The 18162-nt window shown below is 32.5% G+C and overlaps 1 protein-coding gene across 1 annotated transcript in view; it reads left to right on the top strand.

Moving 5' to 3' along the window:
* LOC135130100 (uncharacterized) overlaps positions 1-18162 on the top strand; it is a 188722-nt gene that overhangs the window by 17954 nt on the left and 152606 nt on the right. Inside the window, exon 2 of the mRNA XM_064057421.1 lies at positions 7883-8190. Within this exon, the coding sequence (XP_063913491.1) occupies positions 8185-8190 (6 nt within the window). The 5' untranslated portion in view covers positions 7883-8184. The remainder of the gene's footprint in view (positions 1-7882; positions 8191-18162) is intronic.

Below are 18162 nucleotides of genomic sequence, written 5' to 3'. Positions count from 1 at the left end.
CGTGTATTTTGAGCTACATAATTTTGTCCGTTCTTTTATAAAATAAAGTGTAGATAGTGGGGAATTTCCGAATAGAGGTTTATTTATAAGAACTTTTTACACAGAAAGGACGATTTTTGCAGCTGTAGGAACATTGTTGACGTGATTTGTCCAACAATACTCAGTTTTTCGACTAAACTTCTCTAGTTACTACTCAATGTCAAACATATAACGTCGTACATCGCACATCTGTCAGTGTTAAACTAGTTCTGTTACTTCTGTAAGTGCTTTCATCTGTAGACTGACTATCTGTCACTATGCGAGTTCTCTATCTAACTTCAAATTATTGTTAAATGCTACGCTAGAGATGTTTTTATTTGATCGCTCGTTATGTACTTGGTAGTAGTTATTGTGATCAATTAGTGGGGTTGAAATGTGCTGTGTTGTAGTGCACATCAAAATACACAGAACCTAATTCTACACTGGCTACATTGGAAGTTTTATAATAAAAATACACAGAAATTTAAACCGTCAGATAATTTAACCAACCCATTTTGCGGTATTTGGCGACATTTAAAGCACAATTTTTGCACACAACCGCTGTACATTATTTCCATTGTGAATTGTATTGCGAGTTATTTAAACTGAAAATTTGCGAAACCTGAAATGGCAGAACTTCACGATTTGTTTTGTTATGTAATCTCTACACAGGTTTGTTATATTCGGCTCTTGCAATTTCGTAATGAGCAATTATTCTGATGCTCAGGCTGGCATGAATTTACGAAAATAGACCCGAACGGGTCATGCGGTAACCAGAGCGTTCAATAAATTATTTTTCCAAGCAATTTCTGTCACTTGCGGCACTTCGTATCCAATCTTTAAAATTTATCACTTGGTAAAAAGGTGTCTAATGGCACTATTAGGTTTTACCGTGAGATTTTTAATTGCAAAATCGATGCTTTTCAAGGTGGGGAGAAAATGAATTTGTTGACAATTGTTGAGAGTAAATAGGAGTAAATGTGGTTACGTCTACTACGACGTTGCTATTTTTCATGATACGGAATGGTTTAATTTCTGGTTATGAATTAATGCGGTGTTTTGGGCCATAAATTTTTAGTAATAATCAAATTGAAATATATATCTGCAGGATGGTCTTCCAGTCGAGACGAAGTGGCTTATAAAAGTGAAAATGGTGTTATTTTATAGGACAAGGAAAGGGAACATAAAAATCGTTATGGCAAAGTCTCTTTCTTGTCCCCCACCCCCAAGTTACATTGACAACGTACTTAATTGGTTGCGTATATTTTGTAAGAGGACGGTAACGATTTAATCGCAATTATTTTTTATATTAATCTCAATGAGTGAAGACATGTAGTGTTGGTAACGGTTTTAATCCTGCTTTAATTAATTAAGACTATCCACCAGTTTAAAATTAATCCGTCAATTTTCGGAGGATTAAGAGTTTTTAAGGGGATTAATAAATTGACAGTTTGTATTAACATTGGCAGTAGCAGAATGCTGTGTTTGAGGAAAGTAATGACCAGGAATTTGGAATGCGTCGACCATAATTCATAAAACAACACCAACATTGTTTTATTATTACATAATAATATCGATTATTCTTTGTCAAACACTCACGTTGCAGAATTCAGTGTAACAAATATTTACTTTTTGAAAATGTTGCAGATTTTTTCGGTTGATTATTTAATTTTTACGGTTTGTTGTACCAAGCTACACATTTAAGTTTCAGTTGAAATGCTTACAGAACTCCTTTTGGAACTTTCCGTAATGGCAAAAAAAATACGTGATTTCAGTATTTATATATTTGGGTTCTTTTGAAGAATTACTTAGTGTTTCGACTTTTAATGATTTACTTTGGTCTGAGAAAGCTTTCAGGATGCAATTCCTGCTGATTTGGTCTAGTTTTTGAATTGTTGCCAAACGTGGGAGTTAAATAGTATCTATATGTTTTTTATTTCAAACAAAAATCGACTTTACTGCTTGATAAAGACAGAGAAGCTAAGTAGCAAAGTGAATGGTATCTATGTACTCTCTAATTTTTTTTGTAATAATGTATTTCAGTTTGTGTTGCACTGATTACCAATGAGACAGAAACAAAATCGTGATCTTAATTACTTGAACACAAAAATGCTAATACACTGACCGGTAAAAAAACCGGTCACCCTGAAAAATTTCGCAAAACCAAACTTCAAAAATTATTAAATTAACTAGTTTTTCACTTTAGAAAGCTTTACTTTTAGACAAAATTGAATAAATCTCTTGCGTCTTACATTTACATCGACACGGTAGATCAGAAAATTGGTTTAATGCTACCAGTATTTCGATAGAACTTCTCTCGCTCCTAAAGTACAGAACAATAGATCCATATTTTTCGAAAAATTATAAGATTTGATTTTGCTAATTTTATTTTTTAAAATAAAGATATGCATGTAACATTAAAGTAAAGGTAAAGAAGCGTGCTAAGTGTTTCTTTCAAGTGAGTTTTTCGATGACAAAATTTTGTGTGTATACCTATTTGGATAGATGTAGTGTAATACTAAAAATAACAGCACTGTATACTCAAATTTTCGCGAAAAAGGAATGAGTCGTTCTTGATTTAATAAATACAGTAAATTGTCCCATTCATTAATTTTTTGTGTCAGCCGAATAAGTATGTAGTTGTAAAAGTATGTATAGGGTTATACCCTATGTGAAATATTTTGCATATTTGACAGAGAATTTATTCGGCAAAACTGTGAGATGACGTCATCAGTTTATTGGGAGGGGATAAATGAGTATATGTTGATTAACCTTTTACTATGATTACGATAACCTTAAACCGTTTGCAAGATTTCAGTGTTTTGGTTTTGCAGTTTCAAAGTTAAATTGCAAAATTTTGCTATATAATTTTGACTTTTTTCCAAAAAATTGGGATGTCTAGGGTGAAAACTCAACACAGATTTGTATCTTACAAGTGCAGGAGTATCTTTTTTTACAAAAATAAAAATAAATTTACTATTGCTAATTTTGAAGGCGACGTCCTCAAATTGTTGGTGGGGATGGATGATTTGCCAAATTTCGATATTTCCAATATGCGTACAAAACTTGAACAATCGATCCAGTAGTTTTAGGAGATTATCTGTCTAATAAATATCCGTACAGACGGCAGACAGACAAACTGACAATGAAATTGGAGACTTATTTATCCTTAGTCTAATAAGGGTCACGAAAGGTCGAGAAAACATAAGAGTAGGTAGTTGGCCGGTGGACTCCATTAGAATACTTCTTTAGCTCACGTACAGGCAGTAAAAAGCGAGGTTATAACAAATTGAGGTGATCCAAACTTGGAAGCACGAACAACTAAACGAACTACGAAAATCCAAACGACAAATATGATAGAAGACGATAGGTCTGCTCACATTTAGTAGTTTTCTCCGACCTAGGTTCCCAAAAATATTGGTCGCCAATTTTTTATTTTCTTTCTAAAGTAAACCAAAAGCACATTTTGGATGATAAAATCAACATTAGAAACTTAATTATTGCTAACTTAAATGTCACTAAGAAACATTATTATTAAACTAATTAATTACACATTCCGAATTTGATAGCTTTACTGGATATTTGAAAGTATACAAACTTCAGAAATTATTTTTTTAACACAAGAGCGAATGTAATAATTAATAACTAATCAATTAATCATTAATAAAAGATATACTGCTAGAAAATACACTTAAATTTAAAAAAAATCTGTTGACTGCGCCAACAGGAAAACACAACTTAAATTTTAAATATAGCAAAATTTAGATATTTTTGTTGACTGAAAGTTGCAGGAATTGGCAAATTGTATCATGATTTTGTAGTTTATTTCATGTATTTTTTTCTTCAAGGGTGCTATTATTACTAATTTATAGTCGTAGATTCTACTCAGTATATACAATTCGTCATTCAGTTTAATCTGGCCATTTAAAAAAATCTAACTGTGTAAACAGAACATTCTAACAGGTGTTTCTTAAGTAGTTTTTACTTTTCGAGCGAAAGGTAAGGAAATATTGTTATCGAGTTGTTTGGACGACTAATTCCTGTCATGTTTTTCGACGTTTCGTGACCCCTAGAGTACGTCTCCCGTTTCCGTTTGTCTGTCTATTTGTCGTCTGTGTCAAATTTTATTAGTTAGATACATAATCTTGGAAACGACCGGACCTATTGTTATAAAATTTGATGTAAATATGTTAGAAATATCATATAGATCATAAAACGCTAACCAAAATCTCCATCACCAATGGGACGACGTCATCTCCAAAATATACATTAGTATAGTGAACCAAGACCTATAAGGTTATATGGCCATCATAAAAGTAGTTGACCGCAAATAAATACCCGCTTTGTGTGGTTCGCACTAAGCTTACCGGTTGGCAATAAATCATCTTCTAAACATTTCTTGCTCATATTTAACAGGGCCGGCTTTCAAAGCGAGTGATTATTTCGGAACCCTCAGCGGCTGCAGGTAGTAAAGAAATAGTGGAGTGGTGGATTTTCATATTTAGTGAAAGCCGCCCCTGAACGAAACCACACGAGCCGGTCGAGCTGCAGTGGACACGTTATTTACGACCCTAAAACCTTTTCTATTGTAAACAACTTAACTTCGACACAATGGGATGATTTTATGATGGCCATATAACCTTATAACTCTTGGTTCACTATAAATGTTATTTAAATTTTATTAAATTAATTATTATTAATTACACTCTCTGGTACTTGGTAGTAATTATAAAATCTTATTATTTAAATTATTTCTAACGGTATGGTTAAATTCCCCGGTAACTTAAAAAGGAGTTTTCAAGAATCCCTACATTTTTTAAGCATGCTATAATTTTTTGGTGTTATAAAAAGTTGATGATAACCTCCCAAAAAATAAGCCCGTATGAGAGTATGAATTGAACTTTTACGTTGTTGCACAAGTTTCCCATCATATAACAACATGAATACAAAAATTTGAATTATAGTATCGATATTTAGCCCTAACAACCTTACGTGGATAACAACTGGCACAGTAGATGAGCCAAACTTAACTAAAACGTTTCATATACGTGAACCGATTTTAAATTGCAAAGCAACATTTTTGTCCTTATTTAACAAAAGATTTATTAAAAATAGAAGAGGGCCCAAATTGGATTCCTGTGGAATGCTTTTATTTATAGTTTCTGGGTCCGATAATATGGTTTTCAGTTCTCACTTCATCTGATATTTGATACGAAAATTTTGAGATCTGTTTGCTAGATTATTATTGTATAATAATTAATATATCAGCGTAATACAATTAAGAAAATGAGATGCTGTGATCCAAGCTATCAAAGACCTTAGGAATATCAAAATGTATACCCATACATACCCATACATACTGAAGTTGTTTGAAAATAGCGGTGTGGGTAAATTTTCCTTTAACAAATTCGTGTTGATTTCTCGTATCAACTAAATAGTTATACAAACTACTATAGATAATTTTTCAAAGATCTTAGAGAAAACGGGCAAAATTGAAGTTGGTTGATAGTGTGATATCTGACTTCGATCCCTGATTTTTATACAGAGGAGTTGCCAATGCATTTTTAAGCTTTTCTGGAAAATGCCTTATAGAGAAAAACATTGGTTATTATGGCGCTAAGAATAGGAGAAATCTGTTTCCGAAGACCATTTAGAATTTTGCAGGGAACACCATCGAAGCTAGCAGATTCTTTTGTGCCAATTTTTTTTATTATACTTTCAAATTCAGTGGGACCAGTAGGAAACAAGAAGAAATTCTGAGCAAACATAACACTAGATTTTGAAGGAGACGATCCTATTGACATAAAGTGGTCATTATATACAGGGTGTTATTGAAAGCTACGTATAAAAAAATGGACAGTTCTTCGCGAAGTCTAAGAAGTATGAAAAACTTATTTTGTCCTATCAAAATTATAAGGGGAAAATTAACCCTTATCCAACCTTTTTAGACGCTACTGAAGGATAAATAGGTAGAACTAATTTATTTTGGTAAATCCTAGCAACTGTAACAATAAAACTTTTGTCGAGAATAAATGTTGCTATAGAAACGAAAGATGATGTTTTTATCAGGGGCGTACAACGAATTTGCACATAAATTTTAATAACTTTTATCTCTAAAAGGAGAACACTTTTACCTAAACTTTTTTTAACTTTTAGCACCCATACTTTGAGATCAATTGTCGATTTTATTTTGTACGTACCTTTCAATAACACGCTGTATATGAGCTAAAATATGAGGGTAATTTATCAATGTACCCTTCGATTTTTTTAACTGTATAGTACTAAATTTATTGGGATACACTGATAGGAGTAATATTCTAAATCACTCTTCCTCTCTGATGCGTATTAGCATGTAAAAGTTTTGCATCATTAGATGATATTTTTTATTTGTTCCTCACTTGTAAACATCAATTTACCAAGTCACTGTATTCAACATGAAAATGTCACTTAGCTGTAGTAAGTTTCTTAAGAATATATGAAAATAACAGATTTGAAGGAAATGTTCAGTATTCAAAATGTCCAAATATAAAAATATTTCTCGAACTTCTTTGCAGTTTTTCTAATATCATCACATAATCATAAAAAATTTCGGTTGATTTTCTTTTGCCAGACAATGGATTTGATAAGTTTTCGTCTTAGGTCACAAACATTTTTGAAACAAAGTGCACGGCTCACTTATAAAAATATTTTGAAAACAAACATCTACGAGGTCTTTGTAAGTTACATCAAATATGCCAGTAGGAAGTCCTTAAACTTATTTGCGTCGGTCTTAACTCAAGCTGATTTTTACCGAAGCGCAAATAATATTTCTTCATCAGAAGTTTTATTTACAATTAAATTACTTTTGGCATTTCCAGCGTAATTTATTTGTTTGATTAAAAGAAGAAAAACACTGTTTTTCTAGTACATATATGATATATGATACATGTCAGATATGACAGTAAAAAAACACACCAGTCTCTCATAATAACCAACGAAAAGGAGAAAAAAAAACAATGCCTATTAAGGTCTAAAAAGATCGTGAATATAAGATTACAGTATACATAGTTGCAGTTTCTTTAATTTTTATGATCGTACACCCATTTTTTACACTTTCAACTGGTTGTAAATAAAATCATTCTTTCATTGGCGTCAAAGGAGCATGTTGTTTTTTTTATAAAGTACAGTAAGAAACGAGAAATATAGTTTATCATCACGCACCAGCCAGAGGGCGACTTTTGTTGACTGCAGGTTATTTACTCTTGGATTTCCTTCGCAACAATTTTCTAGTAGTGTTGGCTGCATCAGGTGCGAGATGTTCAGATTGCTTGCTTGTTCAAACATCACTGTTATTATTATTCCCATAAATGCTACAAAATAACACACACATAGTTTTCAACAGCAGTTTACTGGTTTCTGTTCGTTGATTTGACTACTTTGGAATGTGCTTGCAGATTAATCTACTATTAGCAGAAAACGCACGACTTTTAACTTACTCTTAAATTGTATGACCTAGAAGATATGTCAATAGTCAGACCTTAAAACACTTTTTGTCTCCTCGTAATTCTAATGTCTTCTAGTTATCAGTAAACGTTGTTTTCATAGACGATTGTTTTGTAATCAGCCGGTGCACACTACTATTTATCTAAACTGTCTTTGCTTGAGACATTCTCATTTCTTTTAGTATCAATGTAATAAGTTAAAATGTTCACAGTTAGATAGAAAGTCAAATTACGTTAATTTGATTTCTTTGTCTTGAACTTCGAAACGCCCTGTACATAAGACCATATATCACGAAGACATTGTCTGAGAAAATTGAAAATTGTCACAGCTGTCCATTCAACTTCATTTTAATAAAACGTAAAATTGTATTTTCTTTTTTCAGTGTTGGAAGGAAAGTTTAATTAATTTCCAACGACGGTATTGCACGATACCTTTTAATAATTACTAAGTGTAAGTAGAGAAGAAGCATCGATTAAATTAAGTAATTAAAATGAAAGTGTTCAGTGCGTCTAGAAAAGTATCGATAGCAAACAGGCGTCCATCGTGATTTAGCGCTAAATTGAATTTAAAACTAAAATGGAGATAAAAGCTCAGCATAAAGTGATGTCTGTGAACAACAAAGTAATTTACTAGAGTTGTGTGGAATATACAGCAGAAGATACAAAGGAATGCTTTCTCATAAACATGCAGGTAAGCTCCATATTTTATTTACTTTCAATAGATGGATAGATATTGCTCGCTGTGCGTGGAATTAAATAAAAGTATCCTACAAAGGGCCGATCTAGTGAATTGAGAAACGGCCAAGATACTCCATTATGCTCTTTTGTCCTGAATGTCGGAACACTTATCTTCTGTTACATGAGTCGTCTTGTAAATGGTGGCGATAAATTGTCTTAATATTACGTCTGAAAATAAAATCAGTTCTTTTCTCTTAAACCGGCAAAAGTTCTGCTGATCGCACTCTTCTTTGGGAACGAAATAAAGCGTAATAATTTGCCGGATTTGCAGAATTTGACCGTCGTTCTCACGATTTTGTTTTGGCTAGTTTTTGCACATTTGTAAACTCGTAGGGACGAATTTAAAGGTAATGAAAAAATTAATTTTATTCAAATTTGCTCCTGAGTTACGGAAAAATGAATATTCATTAAATCTTAAGAGACGAGATAATTTTGTTCAAAGAAAGTAATTAAAATGTAGTCGTACATACTTTCATTTATAATTTAAGCATACTTACAGGTAAATCACTATCTGTTAATACATTCAGTCGACATTAATTCTGTTTAAAAACACCATATAAATTTGATACTTACTGCAATCCAATTTTAGGAGGAAATGAAGCTGATTTTTGAATATTTTTGAACGTGTTCTGTTTCCTTAATAGTACAATATGGAATTTAGATAGACTGCTAAGGTTATATGGAAGCATAGAATTTGCAAGACCTATTAATGAGGTCGTTTGCAGCGGCATCGGATATTCCAATAATTCATTTGGTACGTGCTGAAATTTTAAATGTCGAGAGAACCGCCTTCAGATTTATTTAACTGTTTTATTTATCTGATACTGGTAAAAACTAGAAATACTTATTTTTGACTTAGTTTTTAAAAAAATGTAGATATTTAATACACAATTGCTCCCTCTATCTCCCTACTCGGTTTATAACAAAATTTCCGAGTATGTCCATTCATCCCCGACAGCCACTTTGCGCCAATGTAATGTTATTTACAACCAATGCGGTTTTTCTTCAGTGCATTGGTTATTGACTTTTACACAATGAACCTGATTTTACTGCTGCCATATAACCTTAGAAGAGATGGCCAACTGCAATCAAATCACATCTTATTCAACATTTCCTTCGCCATGGAATTCATGTTTTATCAATTCACAAGCTTTTCTCGGCCACTTCTATTGAAAACTACAGATCCGAATGAATCTTGTCATGTCTATGTGTAAGTAATATGTTTGACAAGATATAATATGGAATAAATCATTTCCCATTTTAAGAGTGTAATTGTGATGGAACAACTTTTTTTTTTGTACACGATCTCTACCAATCTACTTGTTTATGTTAATGTTAAGGGACTTATGCTGATCTTAGCAAAACCTTCGATAAAGCAAATTAATAATTCGTTATTAATTCAATTATTAGAAACCTATGAAATTTTAGGTAATTTATTAGAGTGGTGTGCCTTTGAGTGTACCTCAAGCATCTATAAAGGGAACATTATTGTTTTTAGGTTTCTTTAACGATGTTAGGGTTAACTTCAAGTGTAAATTTAGCCTATTTGGGGACGATTTAAAAAATGTTAAGGTAATAGTAGTAATCCTTTTACTTCTTACGATAGTGACATTTTATTTCATTTGCGAATATTTCGTTGTGCTCAAATAATACATCAACAATAAAAAACACACTGCCCTGTTAGGGTCAGTATTTTATTTGACTTAAAAATAGCTCTGCAAGATTGCCTAAATCTTAAACTGCATAAAGCTCTGAACGTATTCTTTTGAATCAAAAAATCTTATTTACTTCTAGGCTTTCCAAAATATTATCCCATATTTTAAAATAGAACTGAAATTTGGCCTTGGTTGTGCTTGTCTAAAAAAATGGGACCCTACGTTGTGTGTTTTTTTTTTGTTGTGGAATGCGTTCAGATGCAAGTGGTGGACCCCAAGGTTGGAAAAGTACACCGCTAAATAAAATTGAAAATTTATGGAAGACACAAAATCATTTATTCCTCCACTGACAAAAAAAAAAGAAAAAAAAATCTGCTACTAAGTTGTGCCTATTGAAGACATCTCGGCTACAAAAAAAAAACTTCGGATGAAATTAACTTAAACGTTCTGAATCAATGCAAATATGTATTTAAATATCACAAATTTCATAAAAACAAAGAAAAATCTGAATTAAAGTAACTGGATGCAAATACACGCAAGTTATTACGAGCGTGTGGCGGTAAATTTAAAATTATGGCAGTCCACAAGAGAACAAAATTCTAATAAAAAAACTGTGCAGCGGCAGCGGCACCAGAGCGTTATAAGATTGTGTGCTTTATTCTGGAGCACAGCAAAACTACCCATGGGGGTGTTGTAGCACGAGCGGAGTCTGGGGCTCCTGGTCGTGACTGTTCTCCTACCCCCGACGGTGATTCTATTCTATCGCAAAGCACTGCCGCTCAGCAACCCTCTATCACGAATAAACGTGCCTAGACGAGCAGGCTGTTACGGTCGGTTATCGCAAAGCCGACAGCGTCACGTCAGCCCCAGCGCCCTTGACTTCTAGGGTTGCATCATTTGCGCAGATGGCGCGACCGCCAGATCGACAAGGAACCGCGCACTCCGCTTCCCTCACGTATTATTGTGTTATTTACCTCAATTCCATTTAAATGTTTCTATAAAATACATATAAAATTTCTATAACTCGGACATTAAACTACAACTGAACAAGTGTTAAAGTTTCAAAAAGAGCAATAAACAACATTTAAATTCGCCATATACTCTCGTGAAATTTTTAAACAGCAAAGAATTCTTATCTGACATTAAAATTGAATATCAGACAATTTATATGATGGAAGCATTAATCAACAAAATATTTATATGGAAAAAAACTAGCAAAGATTTATAAAAACAAAAAAAAGTTCTGGTGTGAAGTAAAACTTGTGCAGACAAAAATTACGTGAGGTTAGAAACTGCAGAGCATGAAAATTTACCTTCAATTTAAATTATACAACAAAGAAAATTACTGAAGTTAAATTTGTAAGATAGAGAAAAATTGTATGAGGTGAAAAACTGCAAAGCTAACAAAATTACATGAGTTTAATATTTTATGTCCATTGGAGTTATTGGTTAATTTTTAAAAGTGAAGTTATTCAGCTGCATTGTGGTCCATTGTTTTACATTCCCTCAAACAAACATAAAAAAACATAATAGGCAATCGGGAGGTTCAAAATGGCATCGGACGAGTGCGTCGTTCAAACAAAGTAATGCGTCAAAATATGTCTCCCAGAAATGCGATCAATCCTGTGGCGCTGTGCAAATAATGGTCTAAACTCTAAATCAAAGGAATAAAATGCACGTCCTAGGTGACCCACAATGTTGTTAATTTGTTCAACGAGATTCTACAGTTCAAACATGTGCTCGGTTCGAAAATAGTCTTTCGACATGACTGTCGCGAGAACAAGGAATTTACCTCATGTTAAATTATGCCACACTTTATCAACGATTCAAACGAAGAATTTACATTATGTTAAATGATGCCACACTTTATCAATGATTCAAACAAAGAATTTACGTTATGTTAAATGATGCCATCCAAGTGTTTAGTTACTTAACACAATTAGCTTTGAGAGTTTAAATCGTGGCCTGTCCCCAGATTATCCTAAACAAAAGACACGATAAATAAACAACACAAATAATGTATCAGGCGTTGCGAGAAAAAGTTCTCGGTAATTTTCCACGTTGCAGGAGAATATGTCCAAGTGATATAATTTTCACGTTGCGAGAAAAAGATCTCGGTGATGTGATGATAATAACGGTGATAAAAGGGAAAAATGTATAATTCCCTCCGGTACCGTAGTCCACGACATTATGAATTCTACCTTACTTTCAAGGTCATTTTCCCAGAGTGGAATAACGTTAGGCTAATATTAACTGCCGTAAATGACCTATTAGCAATCTTGTGTGAAGAATTAAGAAGTGATATAATGTAACCAGAAACTTATTCGTAACTTGGTAAACAAGGAGTGAATCCTGACTAAGTGAATTTCATGAAAATTCCTCCAAGTGCTCTGTCTGAACAAATCTAATGTCAGTTAAATTGTGTTAGAACCAGTCAACGATTAAAATCCTAACATGAACTGTGAATTTATAAACAGTAAAACAAATTTACACCACATGTTAGCGTCAGTCAAAAATTCACTCATTTCCGCTCGGAAAAACCGTAAGAATTAGTTACGCGTGCTGGGGAAACTGTTTCGTCGTCGTCGTTACGATTAATTGTTGTTAAACAAAGGATTTCTCCCTTTTATCAACTACCAAACCACCTAAACTTAACCTAGCTTCCTTACCGCATGCTGTACTCACAACAAACAAACCAAAAGTGACCCCCTACCCACCCTCTACAAAGCAAGCAGCCCTCTCACTACCAACCCTCTAATTAAAATTTCTTAGCAGAATTACGCACTACCAGAAAAAGAAGTAAACGTGCCCATGGTTGCCTATGTTTAACGATTTTCTTGATTGAATTTTAATTCAAATTTGATCCCATAGCATACATTTTCTCTCTGAACAGACCAACTTAAGGTGTTATCGATATGTATCTCAAGGAAACGAGTGGTCTTGACTAATTCCCTGGTTTTTGCAGCTAATGTAATGGTAATTGTATGTGGAAAGTCTTGGGTATTCTGTTTTGTTTTAAAAATCATTATATCTGTTTTTTTTTATTTTCGTTAAGTTTGTTATTACAAAACCAATCAGCTATTTTTTCCAGTTGACTCCCAGCGTGTATTGTTTATTCGATTACATTTGAACCTCCTAATACAAGGAAGATGTAATTAGTTATTCAGGACTGGTGCAATTTGACCCGTTTTAGATCATTTATAAAAATTATCAACAATAAAGGATGTAGTATGCTTCCTTGTGGAATGATAGCTTTTATCGTTTCTAAATTTGAAGTGTAATTTACAATTATTACATTTACCACTTTAAATTGGTCTGGAAAGATGCCGAAATTCAGTGAATTATTTGTAATGTGACTCAAAGTTTGACAACATTTTTGAACGCAGTATTTGATATACATATCTATTTTCGAAACTACCGGATCGATTGTTGTTAAATTTTTTATGTATATTAGAAATATCATGTAGATGGTTAAACGCTAAATAAAATTTGGCCAATTACCCCCACCACCAATGGAATTACGTCATTTCTAAAATTTATAATAGTAAGTTATTTAAATTCTATAATATAAGATCGATCCTCCAGCATTTAAATCTGTGTCGAATTTTTACAAAAAATTTGCTTCAATCATTAATAGTCACTTGGTATTACATTACGTTACAAATCAGTTCATAGGTTTATAGCAGCCTAGTCGATAGCATTAGTACAAAATTTTATCAAACAGTATTTATTCGAAAATTTTGTTATAAAATTCTTGTTGTTGTATTTCAAAAAATATGAACCTTAAACAGTATTATAATAATGAAAATGTCCATAAGCAGACTTTTTCTGTAGATTCTCTGTTGTATTATATTTCTGCTTTATATACATACTAATTTTGAAGTAATTAGATGAATCGGTTGAGAAGGAGCGTCTGCATGAAATTATAATGAAGTAAACAGACAGTGTTTCATTTCGCCTAAAGGAAAACAAATTATGTGATGAGGAACTTATAATATAGTATCTATTTAATGAAATCATAAAATTAATTATAACAATTCCAGTTCCTCTAAAAGCAAAGATAACTATCTTTATTTAACAGTTGTGATAACCTATTTTGCATAAAATATAAATTATACTTAATATAGGAAGAAACTACACTGCTGTTTAGGTATTTACGCATAAATATTCTAGGACTATTCGAATTTTGAACTCTGCTAATGTTATACTTTTTTTCTACATTATACAATATTGTGCTGGTGATGTATACACCACTTTTCATAAAAAGACCGATTTCAGGATTGCCAACACAGTCTACTTGAGCTCGATAATTTAATCCTCTTCTAAGCCACTTATTTAATGTAAATTAGATGTAGTCACGCTACCAATATTTGGAACCACCCTTAAAGTGACTTCAATGGATTCGTTAGGAAAGTTCGAAAGATATAATTCTCTTAAAATGTATAAAAATCAAATAAAGGGGAACCAAACAATAAAAAGTGAAACATTGTAATATCTCATATTGATATTAAAATAGGCACCTACCGCTAATATGTAGATATGGTATTTCAATAATAATTAAATATGTTAGATGTTCGTTTTTTCACAAAAGGTGTGATTTTTATTCATTTCATAAGTAGAAATAATATTTTCTGAAGGAACATTTACCCCAACTAAATTGCCACAAACTAGACTTTTACAGTAGATTTTAATCCAAACATATTTTGTTATTGTTTGGTGTAACTCTGCTGCGCTAAAGTATTATTTTGGGAACTTGCTAGCAGTTATTATAAGTGTTCTACGTTTGTTAAAAAACACTCCGTCTCTAATTTTCTGTCGTCTGCCTGTGGTCTTTTGGCGACATGGTTAGACATAATCTTTTAGAAACTTAGAACTAAGAAAAAACGTTATACATTTAACGCGTATTTTTTGTGAAAATTTTAATGTTGTACAAAAATGTATTAAAAATTAAATTAAACTCAATAAATGGCATGTAAAATTAGAAAACAACTTTAAAAACTTAAATACTTTAGTGCAAAACAAAAAAAAAACTCCAACTAAAATAAAATTAACGCTACAGCTTACTTTTCAAAAAAAAATAGGTCTATACTTTTAATTAGCAATCGAAAAAAAAGCTGTGATGAGTAGACAGCGGATTTCTGTCGGGCTACGTCACGATTTTAGTGGGGACGCGCTGCATCGCCGGGACTCAGTAGCGGGTGATAGGTAATCACTGAATTTAATTGCCACTTGATTCCATAAATACAATTAACGATTTATTAATCAAACGGCTAACTAAATGAGAACTGGAATTAACAGCAGAGTGCAACGAAGCAGCGTTATTCTAATCTCAAATAAACGAAGTGCAGCCGGTAAATGCAATGAATTCCCATCCCGTACGAGCCGTACCGAGTTTGGCCTTGTCTAGCCCGACAGAAATCCGCTCTCTAGTGATGAGGCGAACGAAGCTATTCCTCCAATCGGTCAAGCAAGAAATCGGAACGGTACCTTGCAAGTTACGTTCATTACTGTGTTGGCTCACTGACCAGCGCAAAAAATTGAAGTTCGCTAGTCCACTCTGGTTATCATCAGGAAAAGTGGTTAAGCCACGTTAAAAAATAAAATTGTGAAATTTCCATTTCCAAACATAGTTTTTCACAATTGGGACTTCAAAAACAGTTTTTGATCCATTCAGAGCGGAAACTTTTCGAACAATGAAATGAATTTGAAAAATGCATAGAATTCAGAACGCAGTGTTTTGTTCAGATTTAGGGAATCCGTAGAGGGAGAGCGTCGTTAAAATCTCATGGCATAAATGATCTCTGAGTACGGTTAACCGTCTCTGCCACCGTCGTTAAAAATGAATGTCGTTTCATCTTAAATAATTGCATTAGTGAACAAATCCATTGTAACTGAGAAACCGCCGCCAACAGCTGACATTTTACAAGACATTAAAGAAAAAAAATGCTAGATATTACTTAGTTCGCCACAAACATAATTTTGAAAAAATACAATTTAAAATTAGTTTTTAATTAGTCAGTGTTAAGTCGGTCATTTTTGTGTTTGTATGTCCCTTGCGCTTGCAAATGCGATTTGTGTTGCGCGCTTGTGGTAATGACATCAAAACCTAATGGACATTTGTGATATCATCTAGAAGCAACCAATGCAACCTTAATTATTCGTGATGTGACAACAAAATTTTATGATAGCAATTAAATATTACAGTCCTTTCAGTGTATGTAATTAATCTGTCAACAGAAATCGGCATTTACTCTTTCATATTTAAAATAAATAGCGTCATTCCTTTAAGCAAGTACTTATCCAATTACAGGTGTTGTAACAATAATATACAGAGGTCATATTTAGCTGCATATTTTTAATAAATTGGTGCATATTTTGACCAAAAATGTGTGCATATTTTAATAGATATTTATTAGAAACAGCACAGTTGTTGAAAATGTCACCGTTATGTTCTAAATACACTCATATTGTTTTCTCCTTATTTTTGGAAATGTCCTGCACCATTTCATAATGTAAGCAGTGTGCAATATCATTCTGCAGTTCTTCTAAATTGTTACATTTTTGTTTAAATAGTTGATGTTTCAAATAATAGTGAAAAATCGAATCGCAAAAGGTAAGAGGAATGTAATGGAAATTATGGATTAGGCTCCAGGCTTATTGGTCGATGGCCATAAAACTGTTGCAAAAAACCCAAAATTACACCTGTAATGACCGTATGAGCTGTTGCTTCATCTTGTTGGAAGTAACCTAAACTAAGTTCATCTTCCGGCTGGTGTATGACTAGATGATTACCAGACAAGTATCTGGGAATGCAGAAGGGCCTCAAGAAAAGTATGTGACTTTTCAGTACTCCACATTATAAAATTATGCGAAATAACCTCATCATAATTTTCAGATAAAAGTTCATGCACGGTAGTACTCTTGTAAGGATCCACATATGTATAATCTTATTTTAATAACTTTGACATGTGCTTAAAACTATATATCAATTCTTAGAGATAATTTGGGCAGAGAAGTTATGCGGTTTGCTCAAGTTTTTCGCTTAAAAGATCAATAATATTATCAGTTGTTTTACTTTACTTTTACTTACATTACCCGTTTTCACAAATCCAGTTATTAAATGCATTCCGGATTTGATTTAATAAAGAAGTCTCCTGAATTTCAATTTCTGGAACTCTGCAACGTACTCATCTCTGCAAGCTTGCATTAAGTAGATCCATTCACCGCTGTGGAATGTTTCATTACGATAATAAGACATTGCAATAAATGTGTCTACTTCCAAAGAATATGTCTCTTTCTACAGAATAGACTCGACTCCTGAAATACAACTCGAGCAATCTAAATCTTTTTAATTCTGAATACACAAATTACTCTTTGAATTAACACAATAAAGAAAAAAAACAGATTTGTAATCGATGAACGCTAGTACAATGAAATAACGAAACAAATTTACTGGAAGACGTAAAAAAGTTTCAAATCTCATAATTATTCTGACAGACGACATATTGATTAAAACTCTAAAAGTGTCCATTTCTCTATTGTAAATGTATATTCAAATCATCGGCGCTCGAATAACAAAATTTGTCAAATTTGACATTTTGTTTATGTAAAAATGTTGCGCCACTGGTAATAGCCAGATTTACGTTCATTTAAAAATTCAAAAAAATCCCTGACAAGTAATCTTCGGCTTTTAGGTCGTTAAAAAATGAATAAAAGGAGACATTTTTAGGTCCCAAAATTGACGAATTAGGTTATAAAAATCTTAGTTTAGGTTAAAATCCTGCAGGAATAAATATTTGCTCAACGAAAAAGCATACATCAAAAAAATACATATTAAAAAAAAACATTAAACAAAACATTATCGAAACAAATATTTTGTGTAATAAACAAAAAAATGATTAAATAAACAAACGACCTATAGTTACGTCCATTAATTCTAAGTTATCGCAAAAAAAATGGCAATCAAATTAAAGCAAGTCGTATTTAACAAAAAATAAAATATTAATTCAAGTATTTAAAATGAGTTACAAAAGCAAACTATATATTTCTCTAAATTTTTGATTGTAAATTTATACCTTTGATCGCTTAATAAAACACTTTTAAGTTTTGAAAACGTGCGTTCCACATCACAAGAAGTGATGGGTGCAAAATTAAATATTGAACAATCTACGTTTTCATTTATGTAAGTATTGTTGGCAGCATTTCCATTACCGCAAATTACGTTATTTACTGAACATATAAAATCGTATTCTGGATTCTTTTATAATAGA

This window comes from Zophobas morio, unplaced genomic scaffold (genome assembly GCF_036711695.1).
Source record: "Zophobas morio isolate AGI-343-1 ecotype UQ-CSIRO unplaced genomic scaffold, CSIRO_AGI_Zmor_V1 ptg000017l, whole genome shotgun sequence".
Taxonomy (NCBI): domain Eukaryota; kingdom Metazoa; phylum Arthropoda; class Insecta; order Coleoptera; family Tenebrionidae; genus Zophobas; species Zophobas morio.
The sequence above is the reverse complement of the archived record's forward strand: the minus strand, read 5'-3'. Positions and strand labels throughout refer to the sequence as shown.